Source organism: Podarcis filfolensis (assembly GCF_964270895.1).
Source record: "Podarcis filfolensis genome assembly, chromosome: 14".
Lineage (NCBI taxonomy): Eukaryota > Metazoa > Chordata > Lepidosauria > Squamata > Lacertidae > Podarcis > Podarcis filfolensis.
Window position 1 is genome coordinate 25,679,344 of NC_139616.1, and position 21,429 is coordinate 25,700,772.

A 21,429-nucleotide genomic window follows, 5' to 3' on the forward strand; every position below is an offset into this window, starting at 1 on the left:
CGCTGCCGGAGATCAGCCACTTTTTCCAGAAACCTCCGCTTTAAAAAAGGGCAAATACAATTAAAAAAAAATAATCAGGCCCAGCGAGAGGTCTTGCTTTGCGTATTGATGTCCTTTGAAAATGTAATTAATTTTCACGTGAAGGCGCATTTGTTTATTTCGCGTTTCCCCTTTTCTTGTTATGTTTTAAACAATCTGTCTTCTGGTGGTTGGAGTCTGTTTGTTTGCATGTTCATTTTTATTTTTTGGCGGGGGAAGACGGAGATGTGAGATATGGGGGGGGGCAGGAAGTTTGTATTCACATTTGAGCGAGGCACCAGCGTCTGGACTATTCTGTGTAATTACCACGAAAGCCTCTTACTTAATCCGGGGCGATCCTGTTTGGGTAAGCTCCTTCCCTTGGCTCAGGGTCCCCTTCTGCTGCTCCGCTTCCCCCCACTTCCTTCTTTTTTATTTTCTTTTAACGTGCCGGTGGAGTCTTTAAGTGGCACGGTTAAGTAATCTTCCTTGCTCCTAATCTCCTGTAAAGACATTAGAAAACGGGGGAGGAGGGGGAGGGAGACTTTCCAACGATGCGCAACTACTTTCAAGTCTGTTCCATCAACCCTATTTAGAAATTAGAGACCCATACAGGGAGGGGGGGGCAATAAAAGCAACTTGGACTGGCTTCCCCCACCCCAACTCCCCCCGTTTTCTGGTTGTTTGGAAGCTCCTGGATCTTTTCCTAATTTTTCAACCCCCGTTTCTGTTTGGCAGCAGGGAAACCCAGAGTTGGTTGTGGGTTTGTTTGCTCTTTTTCTTTTTTGTTAAATACATCTGGCACCATGTTGGGGCCGGATTACTGCTCAGGCTAAGAAAGGCAGCGAGTGTATTTAAACCAGCCTTGATCCTGGCCGTCTAAAGCGGGAGCGAGCCGGGCGCTTTGGCTCCGGATTCGCTGGGTAGCTCCTCTAACGTGTAAATACAATTGCCCGCTGCTCTAATTAAAGCCGCCTCCTTTTCTCCCGCCCCCGGTGGAAGCAATTGCCGTTTTCCTAATAGTGTTGTTGCTGTTGTGGTTGACTATATACCATAACATATGCACAAGGATTTACAAACAAAACAAACATATCCGCCCTCCAAAAAAAAAAAAAAAAGAACTAAGTCCTTTTAAAAAGAGAGACAGTGAGTGAATGTGAAGGAAAAACGGACAAACGCAGAGAAAATACTTTCTTCTGGGAAGGCTGTCACACGCTCTCCCCAGTCACGCGTGTGACGTTTTTGGGATGTGTTTGTTCGTTTCACAGTAAACCACCCCTGAAACCCCAGCCAGGGCAGTGTTTAGCCTCAGGATCCACCATGGGTGTGTGTGTGTGTGTGTCTGTCTTTCTAAAAACAACAAGCAACGTTTGTTTCTTTCCCAATATTTGTGGGGTTTCGAAATGTCTCGTTTGAGGGGTAGCGGCGGTGGAGTTTGATGTGGTTCCCAGGCTCCAGCAATTTCCGATAGAGGGTCAAGAAGGAACCCCATTTCCCTCGCCTAAAAGGAAGGAGGAAGGGAGGGGCGGGTGCAGAGACAGGTGCTCACCCCGCCACCCACCCAAGGAGTTTTTCGCCCGGCTGGATCGACTGGGCCCGGCTGTCTGTGAACTTGGGTCTGTCCTCATTTATTTCCGGCGACGGCTCTTGCCTCGACGGCGAGCCTCTGGGCTTCTGGGGGTCGAGTCTCCCCCGCCCAGCCCCCTCCCCAAGCCGCGGCTTCCCCCTCCTCGCAGCCACCACTACTTCGTAAGAAAATGTTGGCAGCCTCCTCCCGTCCTGAGTGCTTCTTCTTCTTCTCCTTCTTCCTTCGCAGGAGCTCGGCCGTCTGGGGGGGAGATGGAGTCGCTGGCCGCCGCCAGTCAGCTGGGAACTGGGAGAGACTCTGGCTCCTCCTCCTCCTCCTCGCCCCACTCCAAGCAGGAGCTGCAGCCTTACTCGGGCGCCAGCCCCCTGAAGCCCAACCAAGTCGGGGAGACCTCCTTGTATGGCGTGCCCATCGTGTCGCTCGTCATCGACGGGCAGGAGCGCCTGTGCCTGGCGCAGATCTCCAACACGCTGCTCAAGAACTACAGCTACAATGAGATCCACAACCGTCGGGTCGCGCTGGGGATCACCTGCGTGCAGTGCACCCCGGTGCAGCTGGAGATTCTCCGTCGGGCCGGCGCCATGCCCATCTCCTCGCGGCGCTGCGGCATGATCACCAAGCGGGAAGCCGAGCGCCTTTGCAAGTCCTTCCTGGGCGAGCACAAGCCGCCCAAGCTGCCGGAGAACTTCGCCTTCGACGTGGTGCACGAGTGCGCCTGGGGCTCGCGCGGCAGCTTCATCCCGGCCCGCTACAACAGCTCGCGGGCCAAGTGCATCAAGTGCAGCTACTGCAGCATGTACTTCTCTCCCAACAAGTTCATCTTCCACTCCCACCGCACCCCCGAGGCCAAGTACACGCAGCCCGACGCCGCCAACTTCAACTCGTGGCGCCGCCACCTCAAGCTCAGCGACAAGACGGCCACCGACGACCTCAGCCACGCCTGGGAGGACGTCAAGGCCATGTTCAACGGCGGCACTCGCAAGCGGACCTTCTCCTTACACGGGGCGGGCGGCGGCGGTGGCGGTGGAAGCGCCTCCCACGCGGCCAAGAGCGCCCTTCACCCGCCGCCGCCCTCCTCCACAGACCTGCCCCCGGTGCACAAGAGCCTGCGCTGCAGCGGCGCCGAGGAGCAGCCCGGGGAGCGCGGCGGGCTGGGCTTGCCCGCGGGGGCGCACGGGCCGGCCGCCGCCGTGCGAAGCTACCCGGTCATCCCGGTGCCCAGCAAGGGCTTCGGGATGCTGCAGAAGCTGCCGCCGCCTCTCTTCCCGCCCCCCTACGGCTTCCCCGCCGCCGCCTTCGGGCTGTGCCCCAAAAAGCAGGACGATTCCCTGGGAGGCGCCGGAGGAGGCGACCAGGTCAAAGCCGGTGCTTTGCCGCAGGGCATGTTTTGGGGGCCGCCGCACCCCCACCCGCCCCAGCCTCAGCAGCAGCCGGGGGGCTCGGCTAAGGACAGCGGAGTCTACCCGTCCTTCCCCATGTTCTGGCCGGCCTCCGGGAGCCTCCCGGTGCCGCCCTACCCTGCCCAGAGCCAGGCCAAGGCAGCCGCCACGGCGGTTGTTGTGGCCGCGGCCGCCGCGGCCGCAGCCGCCGCAGTAGAGCCTCTGGGCCTGCGGAGCCACGGCCACGTGGAGCTGGAAGGGTCGGAGCCGTCCGGCAGCGAGCGCAGCAGCGCCACCCCACAGGAAGGCTCGGGCTCCGGGGCCGCCGACGGCGAGCGCTGCTCCAGCGCCCTCTCCAGAGCTGCGGCCGTCGGGGAGGAGGAGCGCTCCGGGGACGAAGCCTTGCTGCCCCCGCTGCCCCTGCCCAGGAAAGGCAGCTACCTGTCGGCCTTCCGCCCCGTCGTGAAAGACGCGGAGAGCATAGCCAAGCTCTACGGGACCCGCGAGGCCTACGGAGGCCCCACCGGCTGCCCGGGCTACCTCTCACCGGACTTTCTCAGCGAGGGTAGCTCCAGCTACCGCTCCCTCTCTCCGGGCAACGACACGGTGGACGAGCCCGAGGTGGACGTCGAATCCAACCGCTTTCCCGAGGACGAGGACGAGGAAGAGGTGCCCGTCGAGGAAGCCGAGGAAGCCTCTCCGCCCCAGCAGCTTCTCTTGACTGAGACCGAGGAGCCTCTTGCAGCCGTTGGCAGCGTCGGCGTCCTGGCGGCTTCGGAGAAGCCTGCGGAGAAGGCCCTGGAGCCCGAAGGGAGCCCCCCGGCCAGGAGCAACAGCAGGGGCGGCTATGAGGTGCGAGGAGGGGTGATATGGGGAAGCGGGGTGGGAACCAAGGGCGGCGATGCCAGTTCCCGCCACTCCCGTCCTCGCCTCGAATTCCACCACGATGGAGAGAGCGTGAGTCGCTCAGAACTAGGTCTGGGCGGCTCTCCAGCGCCGGAGTGGGAGGTCGCGCGCGCAGGGGGTGTTATTGAGAGACTTTCTCCCAGCCGTGGCCGCCAGATGCAGGTGGGTGGATGGATGGTTTAGGGCAGGACCTCGGGCTTGTGGGACCTTCTGCTTCGTTATTCTTGCTGATTTTCCATAACCTTTGCGCAAAATAGTGGCTAAGAAATAGGGAGGCTGGGAGCCCAGGCTCAGCCCAGGAATGCATGTTCCTAATAAGACAGGAGCTTACAGTCCTGCCCGATAAGGACCCCCTGCCCTCCTCCACCCTGTTACTTGATATAAGGAGGCAGGTGGGAAGACGGACCGTTTGTAGTTTGTTAAACAATTGGGAGTCTGAGTCATCCCTGGTCTAGAAGACCAAGAGTTGTTAGGAAAGAGTGACCCTGAGCTCCGAGGTTTTGCTCGCGAGTACAGCTCTGGATTTCCCAATAGACACACCAAGCACGTGCTTGGGGCACCAGCAAAACAGGGACACGCGCTCACAAACCGATATTTTATTTTATTTTTAAGAATTTGACATTTGATTTTTAAAAAAATGCACCGAATTGGTTGTCTGTGGTCGGGGAAAATCATAACTTTGTTAGTCTTTCTTTCATCCCACTACGCGCACTTCTCCCGCTTTTAGTATTGTTTTTATTCTGAGTTACATACTAGACTGGAGGGCTGCATCATAATCTTCTAAATGCTAAGGGCCTCTTAATCTGACCCTGCAGGAGCGCAAGGTTTTAGTGAACTCTGATAAAAGAGACTGGGATGCGGGAAGACTCTTCCAAGGGAGAGAGGAAGGAGGTCAGAAACCAATGGTTGGATCCAGCACCAGTCCACGTCAGAGCAGACCCATGAAAATTAATGAACACGACTAACATAGGTCCATTCATTTCAATGGGTCTACTCTGAGAAAAACTTAATTGCGTGAGACCGAATGGCTTTCAATTGCAGATTGAAAAGAAGTCTGAGAGGTTTAAAAGTTGTTTTTTTATCTGCTCAAGTAGGTTGTGGAATTATTAATTTTTTTTAAAAAAAAAGACAGGCCAGGTAAGCAAAGGATGCTGGACCAAGTGCCCCCACTTTAATTGCAAATTACTTCCCACATTTTCAGGAGAAAGGCCGGGCCGTAGCTCAGGGGTAGTCTAGAGACCTGTTTTGCATGCAGAAGGTCTCAAGTTGAATCCCGGGGCCTCCAGGTAAAGCTAGGCGAGATCCCCGTTTCTCAACCCTGGAAAGCCGCTGCCAGTCAGTGTAAGTAATACTGAGCTAGATGAGCCAATGACCTGACTTGGTATGAAACAGCTTTCCATGTTCCTGGGCAAACACAGCACAAGTTAGTGAGACCCTCCTAAATCTGCGCTCTTAATAACGCATTGATGGGATATCCGTGGGCTTGAGCCAGGCCAGCCCTGAACCACGTGATACGATTCTCCAAGACTGTACCTGCCTGGGCTGGGAGAAGGCGGGGGGTTGACCCTGATCGCAGTCGAAGTGTCAAAACCTTTCCAGTTCCGTTAATTTAGGGCTCGGATTTGAAAGTGTGCATCCCACCCGTTGCCAAAAGACCTCAAATGCTGCGAAGGCACCGCGCAGCCCTTGCGCTGTCTTCAGCACCGTGGACAGATCCCAGCTCGCAGCGCCGCGAAGGCTGGGAGTTGGGTTAAAGCTGCTTCCGTGAAGACCGGCTGGTGGGCCCCATCTCTCCCGGAATCGAGGGGCAGATGCCATAGCAGGCATCTAATTAATAAGAAGCCCAGAGGACTTGCCTCGCTCGCCCCAATTTCTCTATGGCAGAGGCGGTGGCTTTGAACCAGGTTGCTCCGGCAACAGCCAAAGGGGCGCACCAAGGCAGCGAGCGTTTGGAAAGACGCTTCTAATCAAATGGATTTGGGAAGGAAGCCTTCTCCCCACAGAGAGTTTTTAAATCATTGTTTATTTATTTACCGCGTTTCTGGCGCACCTTTTCCTCGAAGGGACTCCAGGTGTGGCACATGGTTCCCCCCCCCCCCCCATTTAATGCCAACAACAACCCTCTGAGGTAGACTAGACTAAGTGAAGGCAGTGACTGGCCCGCTGCTGTATGAACTGACCCACTTGCAAAGACCCTAAAAGTCGGAGCGCAGTCCTCAGGCAAGAGACGCTGCGCGCTTGCAGCGAGGCAACGCAAGTTTCTAGTCCTCATCCCGCGCAAAACAGTTGACAAGAGGGAGAATTATCGACGCTAGGAATAAGCGGGAGGACGCTAATCGAGATAATACAATACGGGTAGGGGTCAAGGGACTGCCACAGCGACGACTCCCCCCCCCAGCCCGCTTTCTGTGGGGTGGGAGGAGAGCGGTGTCTCGCTTAGCTGAAAAGGAGAGTTCTCCTTTCAATATTAGGAAGTAGGTCTCCCTCCCCCTCTCCCTCCCCATTTTAACTACCTCCGATGAGACTGGATCGCCAGCATGAATCCTCCCTAAATCCACCCCCACCCACCCCCACAGCTTCCTGGGTCCCCACACTCTTTAGACACGAAGTGTTTCAGGCACGACCCCTGGGAACTATAAGGACACGGATTACCTAGGAAGAGTCGTCACTCCCTCCACCCCCGGATCTATTGGCTGAAGCTGCTAGAATTAAAGTACTGCTAGATTTGAGGAGCTGAGAAAGGGAAGGTGGGGGTGATGCCGGGGGCGGGGGGCTGGTCAGAGGGGAGAGAAGCTTTCAGGCTTTGAAAAACTCCTGAGTTCCAAGGCTGACTTGGAAGGGGGCTAATTTTCCTCTTCCGTCCCCAATAAATATACCTCTAAGAAAATCGCCGCTGAAGTGGCCTTTTCTGTGCTGGACAAGAGACCTTTTACACACACAGCCGCCGAAAACCCCCCACTCCTTTCCCTCTCCCCAATGGACAATTATTTTTCTGAGTTGAGCTGGAGCGGGGTCTTGTTTTCGGAAAAGCTGGGCGGGGGACAACGAAGAGTTTCCAATTTGGCAGCGTTTGGAACGCTTTTTTTGGGGGGGGTCTCACTTATTTCCTTTCAGAGAGATTTTCCCACGGCAGCATAACATTAATTAACAAATAGAATAAAAAATAAACAGTGGAGCATAGGAATAATAATAATAAATGTAGGTAACTGTTGCGCTGTTTCTTTCGCAGGTGTATGCGCAAGACAGAGAGGATCGGTCGCAAGCTCTCAAAGCCAGCACCCCTCTAGGCCCACAGACAACCCCTTACCTCTGCACTCCGGAGAGGAATGGTAAGTATGAACCACGTGCCTAGAGATACTTTGAAGCATCAGGGGCGGGATTTTTGTTTGATTCCAAAAGTCTTAATAATTGCCTGAATTGATGTCAAAACGTTTCCACTTCCTTAAAAAAGTAATATTTGGCCAGACGTTTCAAATAAACCAGGGGTCATTTTTTTAAAACAAAACTTTCACCTGCCAATATTGTTTATCTAATATTGCTATTGGCTTTATTTATTTATTTGTGGGGTGGAGGGAGGGAGAAAATAGACTATGCCTTGCAGGCGTTTAATCAAGCATGCTCTTTCCGGGGGTCGTATTGCAATGTTTTCAACTCTCCTAAGGACAGAGACTCTGCAAAGCCCACTTCTTTAAAGCGCAGCCGCGCGCCCACCCCCACCCCATAGAAGGAGGGCAGCTGGAAACGCTGCTTGAGGAAGGAGTCGGTGGAGGGGGGGGTGGTTAGAAAACTGGTGGCCGGGATAAAAGCTTCCCAAGGAGCAAGCTCCTTTCCTCTGCAAGGCGATTAGGCTGTCCCCTAAGAAGGCTTTAACGAGGACTTTGTCCTTAATTATGTAATTAAGGATATATCAGGCTCATACTTTCGTTGCCTGTGCTGCAAAATCGGTTTATTCGCTCTAAGAACCAGATAAAGAAGACAATCATTCGACAGCTGAGGATTTGGAGAGCAAGAAATCCTATCAGAACCAAAGGAGCGTCTCTCAGCCCAGCCCAGCCCACACCGACCGAGGTAAAATGATGTGCTGACTTTGGGAAAAGGAGGGTGGGCGGCCCTGAAACCAGCCCTTTCCCAACCTGGTGGCCTCCAGGTTTTGTGGACTGCATCACCTCCCCAACTTCCTATGGCCCTGCTGGCTGGGGCTGATGTGAGTTGCAATCCAAAACAACTGGAGGATACCAGGTTAGCAAAGGTCTTCTTAAAGGCACCTCTTGCCTGGGAGACCTACCCTGCAGAAGTAGCGGCGCATAGGAGGTGGATCAGAGGATTCCAGGCTGTGCCCCCTGCTCTTGGAGGTGCTTAGCCATCCGGCCAGGCCAGTTTCCCCCGTTGGCTAATGGCCGGGTTTACCTTCAACCAAAGGAGACTTCCTGGTGGCCGAAATTCGCTGGCATGTGCCCTCATTGCCACCCCTGCTTTCATTGACCGAGATAATAATAAATTCCTTCACAACTGGAAGAGAAGGGTTGGTTGATGCTGATTGTTAGCGAAAGACTCGGTGCCTAGATTTGCTAGGACTTCTGGAGTTACAGCCCCTAAAACAGCCTTTCTGGGCTTGATCCTCTCCAGATGTTTTGGACTTCAAGTCCCACCATCCTCAAGCAGTCATGGCGGGACTCTTTGACCGAAACATCTGGCTGCACTCAGACGACCACAAACTTAGGATAAAAGGGAGCATCAAGACAACCGGGTCTGCTATGAGTCCTGTTCTGGCCAGAGGTTTCACTGAGCCTCTGTACACGGATATGGGCTTTGTAAGTGAAAACTTTGCAGTAGTTCCCACTCATATTCTGTTGACGGGCTGGGAGAGAAACAGCTGTGAGCGGAAGCATTTTCACTATGTACTCAGTGGCAGTGAAAGGAGTGTTAATTTAGGAGCTGCATTCAACGAAGTCCTACTACGCACAGCAGAGACATTGAGATGAATGGACCAAAGTCAGCCATGCTCATTAATTTCAGTGGGTCGACTCTTGAGTCGAACTGACATTGGAAACAACCCTTCGTGTCAATAGTGGCTAATATTGACTTCCCAAGTAAATCATGGGGTGTCCCCCCCCCCCGGTTTTCTTAACAACTTCAGCTGCTTTGAACTACAATTCCCACCACCCAGCAGAGCTATATAATGCTGGAACTGATGGGAGTTGTAGTTGAAATCAGTTGGGGGCGGGGAGTCGCCAGGTTGGCCAAGGCTGTTTAGGGCTACTTCGATGGGTATAAAACTCCACCCGTCCCAGGGCTTCCGTCTAAAGTTCAATGTGTAATGTAACACGAATGAAACTTCTCGGAAGTAAAAGTGCGTGTGGCGGAGGAGGGAAAGACGTGAGCCAGGATTTATTGGGAGGGGGGCTTTATGTTAGGGGGGCTGAACCACAGTTAGCTAAATATTTTTATTGATTTACTTGATTTGGGGGCGGGCAACTGCCCCCTGCCCCCCGCTTGGCTACGCCCAAGTGAGCACAGTTCATCTTTTTTTTCAGAACTGATATATTGGACCGTAGTTAAATAATATAAGGCAGCCCTCCCAGTTTAAAAGGGGAGAAGAAACGCCAGATGTATTGGAGATCTCAGTGAGAGGTTTGCTCTCCCCCCGCCTCCAATACATGGTAAATAAATATTTAAAGTTGAAGTTAGGAAGAGAGAGAGAGAACGAAGGAATGGTGACGGTATAGCGAGATGTTACAAATCAAGGCCTCCTTAAACGGGGGAAGAGGGGCTGGGACTCCTCGCTGTCTCCCTTTCCGACACCTTCCACGCTTCTCTGTAATTTCGGTGATAAATTTTCCGCGCAAAGGAGCAGCGGGATTTGGCTGGGAAGAAACCGCTTGGTTTCCATTCCAGGGCGGCGGCTGCTCTGGCCCCCATCCCCAGCCAAACCGCCCTCTTGAAATTTTCAGTCGGTAGTTAATTCAGGAGGGCGACACCTGGATCCCCTCGCGAGGCTGTTTCGACGCTTTCTCCTGCCAGAGTCTTTCTCAGCCCCTTTGCAACAACAGCCCGATTTACTCGAGAGCCAGTCCCGGGACTGTCTGTGGGCTTCCTTGGAAATCGCCCCCTACCGTAAATGAAAGGTGGCAATGAGTAAGCCACTGGACTCGGCGGGGCTTACTCTCCGGCTGAGTACACCTTAGGGTCGCACCCCAAGGACCCGGAAACCGCTTAAGCTGCGGTCTGGTTGATGTGGGAACGCAGGTCCTTTGCACTGTCTAACCTTAATGTGCAATTAGTAGCACCCAGCGTTTGGTGCAGTATGCAAATCTTCTGGGTGGCGTTTAGATCTGTGAACGGCCATTCACACGTGCCTATGGTCGGGTGGTGTGTAGGGCTGATGCTGAGCGCAAACTGAGTCTGCAAGGAAGGAGGCGGATGGGATTTCTAAGCCCATCTTAGTATGCCACTTTTGCCTTTTCAAAGCCATCTTTGTTACGTCTGGTCGTGTGACTAGCGGTGTGGGAGAGATGTCGCCATTATGCCCATTTTTTCAGACGAGGACTACAGTGTCCAGTAAATGTGCTCCCAGTTCTGCCGGGTTTGTGCCAGACTTCTAAAATCCGCTGTTACACGCTTTAAGGCTCTATACTATAATATATAGAGTAGGTAAAAAGGAGGTACGACAAGCCTAGCAGGACCCAGGGGAGATGTTAGCGACCGGGTGCAAGCGCGGTGTGCCTGGAAGCGATGGCAATGCTACGAAGGCTGAGTTCACACGTGCGTGAGCATCACTTGACAGCTCCGCTCTTGAATGCCTGAACTGGCTCTGCCTGGTGTCTGAGGCCGTGACAGGTTACGCGAAGCTCTTGCTGTTGGGCCAATGCCGGTCCGTCCACACGTGCATGTCATCGCGTGATATTGGAGGGACGATCGAGGTATTTTCTTTCAACGTGTGCACAAATGTCGAGAAGGACTCAGAGTCTCACAGTAACTTTGATTATCAAATGTATGATAATCTCCACCAACTGCATCTCTGCTTTTGTTTCCTCCAAGTTGTCCATTGCTACTGCCCGCCAAGGGCAGGTGATGGGGCGGGGTGGGGGGGTTTCCCTACACTTGGCTCCTCTTGTGCCTTTGCCAGGGTGTGTGTGCGTTTTGGGGGGTGAGGGCGGAATCAGCTCTCACCCTTTGCCTTTCCTCTTTCCTGGGCACAGGAGACGAGGTGGTCAGCATTGACGTCACCGGGACTCAACTGGGGGAGAAAGACATTGGGAACCTCGCCAGAGGTAAGAGCGCCTTTTTGGTGGTTTTGCTGGACAAGGGAAGGGGGCGGGGAGAGAAGCGGGGCCTGCGCAAAGAAGGTCGAGGACAATGGGAAGCATCTAAGGATAACTTTCACAAAGGGCTAATCCACAGCGATTCTCCCTCCCGGACCTCCACCCCTGTTATCTTCTAGCTCAGTTCCCCACCCTGGTGCCCTCTCGATGTTGTTGGACTACAGCTCCCATCAGCCCCAGCCTGCTGGAGTCCAACCGAAGTGCTTCTTCGCGCAGCGTGCAGTTAAACTGTGGAACTCACTGCCACTGGAGGAAGTGACGGTCACCAACCTAGATGGCTTTAAAGAGGACTGAATAAATTCATGGAGGAGAGGGCTAATCAGTGACTGCCAGCCAGGATGACTGTATTCTTCCTCCACAGTTGGAGGCAGCAATGCTTCTGAATCTCAGTTGCTGGAAACCAGAGGAGGGGAGAGGGCTCTTATGTTAGATCCTGCTTGTGGGTTTCCCATCTGGTTGGCAACTGTGAGATCCGGATGCTGGACTAGATGGGCCTGATCCAGCAGACTCCTCTTACATTAACCAACTGACCGGGCACCAGACCGGGGAGAGACTATAGCTCTTCTTTTCTTATTAAATACATGCCTTGTTATTTAGGCAAACACTCTCTCTCTCTTTTTCCGTCGTCTGCCTACATCCAGTCTCTCTTGTCTACACTCCGTAGCCCAAACGTCTCCCTCGCTCTTCAGTCACCAGATGAAGCAAACGCGCTCCCTCCCGCATTTCGCTACCCCCCCCCGTTTTTCATTCACGTTTCTAGGTCAGGAGACCCTGTTGGCTCGCCTGCCTGTCTTAATGTAGATTTGAGAGGGACGCATTAGCAGCGATTCCTCGAGATCTGTGGTCCATCGAACCTAATTTCTAGATCTATCTATCCATCTCTGGGGCGGCGGCGGGGGGAGCCCGTTCATAATGCGCATTGACAGCCTCGCTATGGGTTTCTGCTGTGATATGGAAAGGGTCTTTTGTCAGTATCCAAGCAGGAGAGTGAGATGGGTGGTTCCTCACCGGGTCAGGGCGCACCAGAGAGAATATCTGGAAGGAGGATCCTTACCTCCCCAGCCCAGATTTGTAGCTTGGGTTCAAGGAAGCCCGCTGACCTAGGAATCAAGGGGCTTAGTTCCGAGTAAACAGGCGTTGGATTGCGCTAGTAGAGACGATGCATTGGTGTATTTGTTTTGATTTTATTTTCTTTTAAAATAGCAACAACCCGAAATTAATAGAATAGCTTTTTGACGAATTTAAATGCCCTAGCTGTCAATCTCCCCCCCCCTTTTCTCTCTCTAATAAAATCTCTTATATTAGGGTTGGGCTAGATGACCCTTGAGGTTCCTTCCAGCTCTGTAATTATATGATTCCCCATGGGGAAATGAGAGGATTGGGGTCCACTTATCCCCGACTCTCCCTCTGGGCTCAACCCAATATTCTTTTCTTCACAGATGAGTTGCAAAAACTCCTCATGGAGCAAATGGAGCTGAGGAAAAAACTGGAACGGGAATTCCAAAGTCTGAAAGGTATATTCACCGCCCTCCTTAAGTCTCTGTAAAGGGCCGCTGTTTCTACAACGATTGCAAATAAAACATTTTATAAGGGCGACATTGCTTGAAGCGGATTGCAATTAATGGATTTTTGGCCATCCGATTAAAATGTACACAAAAGGCCAAGGGAGACACGTTGGTTCGTAAGGGAAAGCAAAGAAACCTCTAAAATCCACAGTAGGGCGATACCTTTATTAGGAACAACGAACATTTTAGGAAAGAGTGCGGAAGCTTTGGAGCTCTCCAGAATTCTTCATCAGGCAATCTTGCATTGTACCTGATGAAGAGTTCTGGGGAACACTGAAGCTTGCCACTGTTTTGTAACCTTTCGGTCGGTCCTAATAAAATTTAGTTGTGGGTTTTGAAGACTAAATGCGGGGTTCACTTGCGAAGTTTGCATTGGCTTACTTGCCCAAACGGGTCTTTGCCTGCCCTTTGCAGCTGAGCGCAACCCTTTCCAAGTCCGGTCCAAATAACACCGAGCTGACCGGCAAGCTCTCAGCATCTTTAGGGGAAATCGGAGTTTAGTTGGAAAGCAGAAATTAAAACCCTTCAGCCAATTGAAGGCGCCAGGAATTGATATCGGATATTCCGCGCTCTTGCCGTGGCTGAAGCAGCCGATCGATTATTAATTTGCTAATTTATAGGTTAACTCTTTCGCGCCTTTGCAGAGTTTCTGCTTGGCTTGAATGGTTTGGAGCCGAACTGCTGTATCTGCAAGGCGGATTCTTTGGAGGTACCTGAACTTCCCACTCCGAAAGGCAGGGGGAATTGGAGGAGAGAGAGAGAGAAAGGAATCTCCTCTTCCATTCATTCCCAGCACACAAACCTCTTTACCTGGGAGTAATTCCCATGAAACGCCCTCAGTGCTAGGAAGTGGCTTCCATGGAAATGAATTTGACTCACTCCCGAGTAACCGAGATATCGATGTTATTGAAGGGTGTGGAGAGCGTCATCCTCGTCGGGTGTTTAATCTGCGGTTGAACTGGAATTAAATCTTGTCCTGCCCTCTAAAATAGCAGGACCGCTCCTATCCTCATAAATTACGAGCGTAAAGAATTTCAATTATAATTATGAGGTTTAAAATTATTGTAAACCGCTACGATGAAGGGAGGGTAATAATAACAACAAAACAACAACAAAACAACAACAACAACAAAAGGACTTACAATCGCTTTTCATGCAGGTGAAGCGCGCATTCCTCCATTCATACATCGCCCCTCAATTATTCTGTTTGAGAGATCTTAAAGATGGAGGAAGTGTCACTCAGTCCATGCATTTCTCAGGGTGTTTGATTCGGGTTGCGGACTCCTATAGCGAGGTCGCTGCAAGGCGGGTGCAACTATTAGATACGCCACCCAGACTTTTCTCCAACTTTTCAAGCCTAGCTGGGCGGGGACGGAGAAGGGTCTCGGGCGGAGGAGGCGAGAGGGCCTGGATTTGGGGCCGGTCTTCAAGGTCGCCCAGACCTCCTTAGCTTTTGTCTTCCCAACCGCTTTCAAAACTGTTCGCTTGTTTACAAGAACGGCTGCTCCTCCGCCCCGCTTCCCACATTCTCCTTTAAGGGAGGTCAGACGCCAAGATTCCTTTAAAGGACAGCGGGGGAGCGCAGAGCGAGAAAGAACCCGGGATTAGAAGAAAAAGCGCCTCTGAAATGCTTTCTCTGTATTCTTGATTGATTGTGCGAGTAAACCCCATGAGTTAATCCGGATTAACACGGGAGTGCTTGTCCCTGAAAAATAAACGTTGAAATGGAGAGTGGGGATTAAAGGAAAATACACCTTTGAAATTGTTTTTCTGGGAGAAGCGGGGCGGGACGGGGAAAGGAAACTACCAATTAATCCAGATTAATACAAACCGGAGGTACCATTGTATATGGAAGGGAGGTGCCTTTGCACTTTTAAAAGAAAAAAAATAAACCAGTTTAAATGAAAACCTATAAACGAAAAAGCATGTCTGAAATTGTTTCTGTGTCTTTTGGATTGTGGCGGGGGTCTGCAGTTAATCCGGACTGATACATTCAGAAGCGCGGGAACAACGTTTGTATATATTCGCTTCGCCGGATTTCCTTTTTCCCGGGAGTAACAGATCCCTCTTTAAACCCCACAGATAACTTTCAAGACCAGATGAAGAGGGAACTGGCCTACCGCGAAGAAATGGTGCAGCAGTTGCAAATTGTGCGGGGTACGGGGATGATTTTCCCTCCTCCTCCTCCCTCTCGTACCCCAAAATTACCCAAGCCAGAGCTCGCCAGTAAAGCCAAACTAGGAGAAGCCACCCTTCCCTTTCTGTTTGCTAAAGGATGACGACGACTATAAATAATAGTGGAATTTTGGCTCAGTGGCAGAGCCTTCCTGCCTGGGACCCTGGAGAGCCAATGTGGTGTAGTGGTTAAGAGCGGTGGACTCCTAATCTGATGCGAACCGGGTTCGCTTCCCCGCTCCTCCACGTGCAGCTGCTGGGTGACCTTGGGCTAGTCACACTTCTCTGAAGTCTCTCAGCCTCACACACCTCACAAGAGTGTTTGTTGTGGGGGAGGAAGGGAAAGGAGAATGTTAGCCGCTTTGAGACTCCTTAGGGCAGTGATAAAGCGGGATATCAAATCCAAACTACTCTTCTTCTTCTGCCAGCTCGTGTAGACAATACTGAGCTAGAGGGACCAATGGGTCTAAGACAGTAAGATGCTCCTAATAATATGTGGCCACCTAAGTGTTTCTGCTTGTTTCCAAGACATGCTTCAGATCGCACCCCCTCCACAGGATTGCTGTGGGTCAGAGTGGGCATTCCAACCTTTTCTTTAAGCTCCTAAAACTCATAGGGAGCAGCCTTATGCAGAGTCAGCCCATGGGTCCATCATGATGTAGCTCAGGGATGTTTTTTAATATAAATATAGGTTTGTTGATTTCCAATGTATAGCAACAATGACACAAAAATGGCGGGGAGGGAATACAACTAGTTCAGTTTTGCTGACACTGCTTGGTAATGGCTCTCTAGGTTTATTAGACAGAGGACTTCCCGGTCCTACCTGGAGATGCCATGGGGATTGAATCTGGGACCTTTTGCATGCAAGGAGGATGCTCGGCTGCTGAGCTAGACCCTTTCCTAGAGCAAAATGGCATTGCTTTTGCTGCAAGAAGTTAGCAGGCCCAGCCCCCCTTGCAAACTGTTTGCTGCTACAATAAAGGTAAAGGTAAAGGGACCCCTGACCATTAGGTCCAGTCTTGGCTGACTCTGGGGTTGCGGTGCTCATCTCGCTTTACTGGCCGAGGGAGCCGGCGTACAGCTTCTGGGTCATGTGGCCAGCATGACTAAGCCGCTTCTGGCAAACCAGAACAGCGCATGGAAATGCTGTTTACCTTCCCGCCAGAGTGGTACCTATTTATCTACTTGCACTTTGATGTGCTTTCAAACTGCTAGGTTGGCAGGAGCAGGGACCGAGCAACGGGAGCTCACCCCGTCGCGGGGATTCAAACCGCCAACCTTCTGATCGGCAAGTCCTAGACTCTGTGGTTTAACCCACAGCGCCACCTGCGTCCTGTAGAACTGCTACAATAAGCCTTAGCAAAGCCTCTCTCCAGCCACCTTAAAAACTTCAACAGTTGTTGCTTTTCATTTTCTTTGGGGTCACGAGTGAAAGGCAGGATTCTTGTCCCCTTTCCGCTGAGCTGTCAAAGCATATTGTAAGGCAGTGTTTTCCAAATTTGGGTATGTTTTTGGACTACAGTTCCCATCATCCCTAACCATTGGTCCTGCTAGCTAGGGTTGATGGGAGTCATAGTCCAAAAGCAGCTGGAGACCCAGGTTTGGGAAACACCAGCGTAAGGGAAGGCAGATTATTGGGGCCTTGAGAGATGAAAGGCAGTGTGGCCAGACAGGCTGTGTGTAGATCAAATACCCTTTCATTCCCTCTCCCAAATCTCCACCCACCCACTCTCCTCTTTTCTTTCCAGATACCCTGTGCAATGAGCTGGACCAGGAAAGGAAAGCTCGCTACGCCATTCAGCAGAAGCTAAAAGGTTGGTTGGAAATGCGGGGAAACTTCCCCCTCAAACTGCTGGTTTGGTGGGGCAGTATCGTCTGTATTTATACATCGTCAGAGTTTCGTCTCTCTGCAAATACGTCTCACCGGAGGGACTCCCCTCATCAGTATCAATGTAGTTATTCAATAGCAACAGCAATATCTTGAGTATACTGATATGTATATTATCAGATTGTCAGCATCATCAGATTTATTTAAATTATCTCCCACCTTTGCTCCAAGAAGCTGGACAAACTAAAACAACAACAGCAGCAGCAACAACAATATTATTTGTACCCCATCCATCTGACTGGGTTCCCCCAGCCACCCCAGCATAAGCAGAATATAGTTCTCCTCCCCATTTTATCCTCACAACAAGCTTGTAAGGTAAGGTAGGCTGAGAGATGGTGACTGGCCCAAGGTTACTCAGAGACCTACATGGCTGTGTGTGAGGATCTGAACCCGGGTCTCCTAGTCCAGGACTCTAACCACTGCACTACACTGGCACAGATTATGCTCAGGGGCTTGTTTGGAGCAGAATAGGCACAATAGGCATCCATCTTGTGTATGGGACCTTTTCATTAGTCAAAGTGCCTCACAGATTGATGGTCTCTGTCTCCCTTTGAACAGCCCACAAAGGAACTAATGCTGGATTAGGACCTGGAAGACAGGGGTTCAGATCCCCACTTGGACATGAAGCTCACTGTGTGACCTTGGGCCAGACACTGCCTAACCGACCTCACAGGGTGGTTGTGAGGTTTAAATTGCGGGGGGGGGGGGGGGAGGAAACCGTGTACACCACCTTGAGTTCATTGGAGGAAAGGTGGGATATAAATGCAGCCAATCAATCAATCAATCAATCAGGCAGGTCAGCTTGTTTCTAAGGCTCATTTCATTTGGGCAATAAGCAGCTCCATTCTATGCACATTTACTCGCAAGCAAGTGCCACAGATTTCAGTGACATGTGAAGGCCACCATCTCTTAACCACTTACCTGGAAGTAAAGCCCCACTGAACTCACCAGGATGTGCTTTTGTCTAGGGAAGCAGTCTTTGCCAACCTGGTGCCCTTCAGGTGTTTTGAGCAACAACTCTCATCAGCTGAGTTGCAGTCAAAAACTCCTGGAGGGCACCAAGCTGGCCCTATAGCAACGTATAGGATTATGCCTTTTAAGAAAGTATAAGGCATTTATGCCTCTTTTTTCCTCCTTCGAAGTTTCTGTGGTTTCTTGTCCTTCAGTCATGGAGGTGAAGATACAGAGAGGGAGGGTGGTTTGATACATTTTCAAGCCAGGTTATTAATAATAACAACAATATAAATATAAATACTATTTTAATAAAACCAAGAGGTAAGATTTAAAAGGGATGTATGGTTGTTGACAATGATGAAGATGAAGATAATAATAAAAACTTATTTATATGCTGCCCATCTGACTGGGTTCCCCCAGTCACTCTGGGCGACTTTCAACAAATTAAAACACAATGCAACATCAAACATAAAAAACTTCCCTGAACAGGGCTGCCTTCAGATGTCTTCTAAAAGTCAAAGGATTGTTTATCTGTTTGACATCTGGTGGGAGGGCATTCCACAGGGCAGGAGCCACTACCAAGGAGGCCCTCTGCCTGGTTCTCTGTAGCCTCACTTCTCTCAGTGACGGAACTGCCAAAACAGAACCTCAGAGCTAGATCTTAGTGTCTGGCCTGAATGACAAGGGTGGAGCCGCTCCACCCCCAGATTGCAGGGACCTCAAGAAGATTAAGCCTCCCTGGCTGTGATCTTGAAGGGTTTGGGGCCCTAAGGGTGTGTGCAATGGGGTACCTGGATGCTCAATTGCTTAGGAAGAGCTGGGAAGATAGAGGGTCCCCCTCCCCATATTGCATTACCCCTGGCTCTGAGGATGCCTAGTCAGTGTGTCAAGATTCCCCCCCAACAACACCACTCAGCTGTCAAGGAGTTTTAATCTGTGCTTGGCCACATAATCATAGAGTCAAACCCACTGAAATGCAGTCTATTGTTGTTTTAACTTCGTGAAACTTTTAAACTGTTAGTTTTTCTTATTGATAATGACATTGTTTTATCTTTTTTGTAAACCGCTTTTAGGTTTGCTTTTTGCTTTTACAATCAAGCGGCCTATAAATTTTATGAAATAAAGCAAAAAAACAAAACACGGATTTTAACACCCCGTTTCCACCCATGAGAAATTAGTGTTGGGGCGCGGGGGATTGGCATGTGGGACGACTTACACTGCGTTTGACTCTCTCTCTCTCTCTCTCTCTCTCTCTCTCTCTCTCTCTCTCTCCCCCTCTCTCCCTCTCTCCCTCTCTCCTGCATCCGCTCCACAGAGGCTCACGACGCGCTGCACCACTTCTCCTGCAAAATGCTGACTCCCCGCCACTGCACCGGGAACTGTTCCTTCAAGCCTCCTTTGCTGCCCCAGTGAGCGACCCTCCCCACATCCAGCGCCCTCCCTCCCCGCAAAAGTCTGGGGCCGAAGTCGTCGCTGCTAGAGAAGCGTGGAAGCGGGATGGGGGGGGAGGGGCGTGCGTGCCACACAAACTCAGACTCACGAAATCCTGGACGGGGAGGACGCCCGCGAGACACTAAGCCATGCCTGAATCGAAAGAAGCAGAGCTGTGTAAATAAGACAGGCGAGGGAATCCGGAGTGACCTGCGCTCCATTCCCCGCCCCCGTCGTGTAAATAGAGGCTGCGTCGGATTGTTCCGCCGATGGCATCGGGACCACAGGCAGACTGAAAAGACCTCGGAGAGGGTGGAGGGTAAGGAAGGCGGGAGAGGGGGCGGAGGAGAGCTCCTTTGACTTGTGGGGGGGAGTGTGAGACGGGGAGTCACACCAGCGCCCCGCTCCGCCCAGCCCAGTTCCTTGGCCGGCCTCCTCCTCCCCCCCCTCTCCATCCTCTTCCACTTTTTGGGTCCACGCCTCTCCACCCTGGCACAGACTTGGTCTGGGGAGGGGGGCTTCCAAGTGGCGATGTGCAATGGATAGAAGAAGCGTACTGTGATTTCCCCGAATCCCCCCGTCCAGTATTCGTTACGATTCTTTCTTTATTTATTTGCTGGTTTATTTATTCTGTATATTTATTTATGTTCCCAGCCCCCTCGATCATCATCTCTTGTAAACTGTTGATGTATAACAGCACTTTAAAGACAGAGGCCGGCGATCGGGACATACGCCTGGCGCCCCGCCCCCCCCCCAAAATAATCGCCAGCGTCGGCCGCTCCCAGAACAGACTCTTTCCCCCCCCACCCCCCCTAGTTGTTCCCGGAGAAAAATTTGTCAGGTGTTTTTGGGTTTTGTTTCCCCCCGTTTTTGTTTGGTTCTTGTTTAATAAAATTCGACTTTTGAACAAAGCAGCGAACTTCGAAAAGCCACACGTGATCGGTGATGGATTTATTATTGGGGGCGGGAGGAGAGACCTGATCGAAGTTCTGAGCGTCTGAAATGGTCTCTCTCTCTCTCTTTGCAAAATATGGGCAACAGTTTTTCATCATCAATTAAGGCTTCCTTGCAGCGGTGGAGCTGTGAGGTCATTTTAGATGCTGGACTCATAGGAGTCAGTTCCTAGGGACCTAGGGGTTTTCGGGCCCCCGTTGAAATATTTGAGAGGGCCAGGTTCCTCCCCCCCCCCAAGTTGATGGGCCTTGCCATTCAAATACTGTGTGTGCACTGCGTCATGTGATCGATTATGTGGGGTGGGGCTTACCTGCCCTCCCCCAATATTTATTCAAGTTGGCGCCCCTAGCTGGACTTGGTGAATTTACGCGGGACCCCTCTTTTGAGGAGTGAGGGTTCCCCATCACTTCCTTGTGGCATTTCGGGGCCTCCAGCTCATGTAGCCGGGAGACTCCTCCAAAGTCTTGCCTTGACAGCACCCCTGCTTGAATCCTGACGTTTCAAGCTGAATACTGAGCCAGACCAATGGTCCATTAAGCTCAGTACAGTCCACACTGACAGGCAGTAGCTCTCTCTAGAGTTTCAGACAGGAGTCTCTCCCAGTCCTCCCTGGAAATCTTGCCACGGATTGAATGGGGGACCTAATCCTGCCCTGAGCTGAGCTCCTTCCTTAAACTGTGATCCCTGCATTGCAGGAGGTTGGACTTGAGGATGAGTCTTTTCCAAGTCTATCTACAATTCTATGATTCCTGTAAAGATCAAATAGGATTTCAGCCCTCCTATCAAGGGCAAGTTTAAACAGGAATAGAAGAGTCTTCTTTAGACTGAGTTAGCACACATCTAGCTCAATAGATGTGGGTTAAACCACAGAGCCTAGGGCTTGCTGATCAGAAGGTCGGCGGTTCGAATCCCTGCGTCGGGTTCAGCTCCTGTTGCTCGGTCCCTGCTCCTGCCAACCTAGCAGTTCGAAAGCACGTCAAAGTGCAAGTAGATAAATAGGTACCTCTCCGGCGGGAAGGTAAACGGTGTTTCCGTGTGCTGCTCTGGTTTCACCAGAAGCAACTTAGTCATGCTGGCCACATGACCTGGAAGCTGTACACTGGCTCCCTCGGCCAATAAAGCGAGATGAGCGCTGCAACCCCAGAGTCGGTCACGACTGGACCTAATGGTCAGGGATCCCTTTACCTTTATAGCTCAATATTGCCCACATTGGCTGACAAAGGCTTTCCAGGTTTTCAGGCCGCAGACT

At 51.5% G+C, this 21,429-nt stretch overlaps 2 protein-coding genes across 2 annotated transcripts in view; both read left to right on the forward strand.

Moving 5' to 3' along the window:
* Positions 1–21,429, forward strand: part of MAP2K5 (mitogen-activated protein kinase kinase 5) — a 933,658-nt gene that overhangs the window by 144,007 nt on the left and 768,222 nt on the right. The window lies entirely within an intron of this gene.
* On the forward strand, positions 1,858–19,527 carry SKOR1 (SKI family transcriptional corepressor 1; the record flags this gene model as incomplete). The annotated part of the gene is made up of 8 exons (XM_083584588.1): positions 1,858–3,837; positions 7,121–7,220; positions 7,852–7,959; positions 11,091–11,162; positions 12,653–12,727; positions 14,861–14,935; positions 16,702–16,767; positions 19,111–19,527. The coding sequence occupies 8 exons, from the start codon at positions 1,858–1,860 to the stop codon at positions 19,206–19,208; spliced, it is 2,574 nt and encodes an 857-aa protein (XP_083440714.1). The 3' UTR covers positions 19,209–19,527.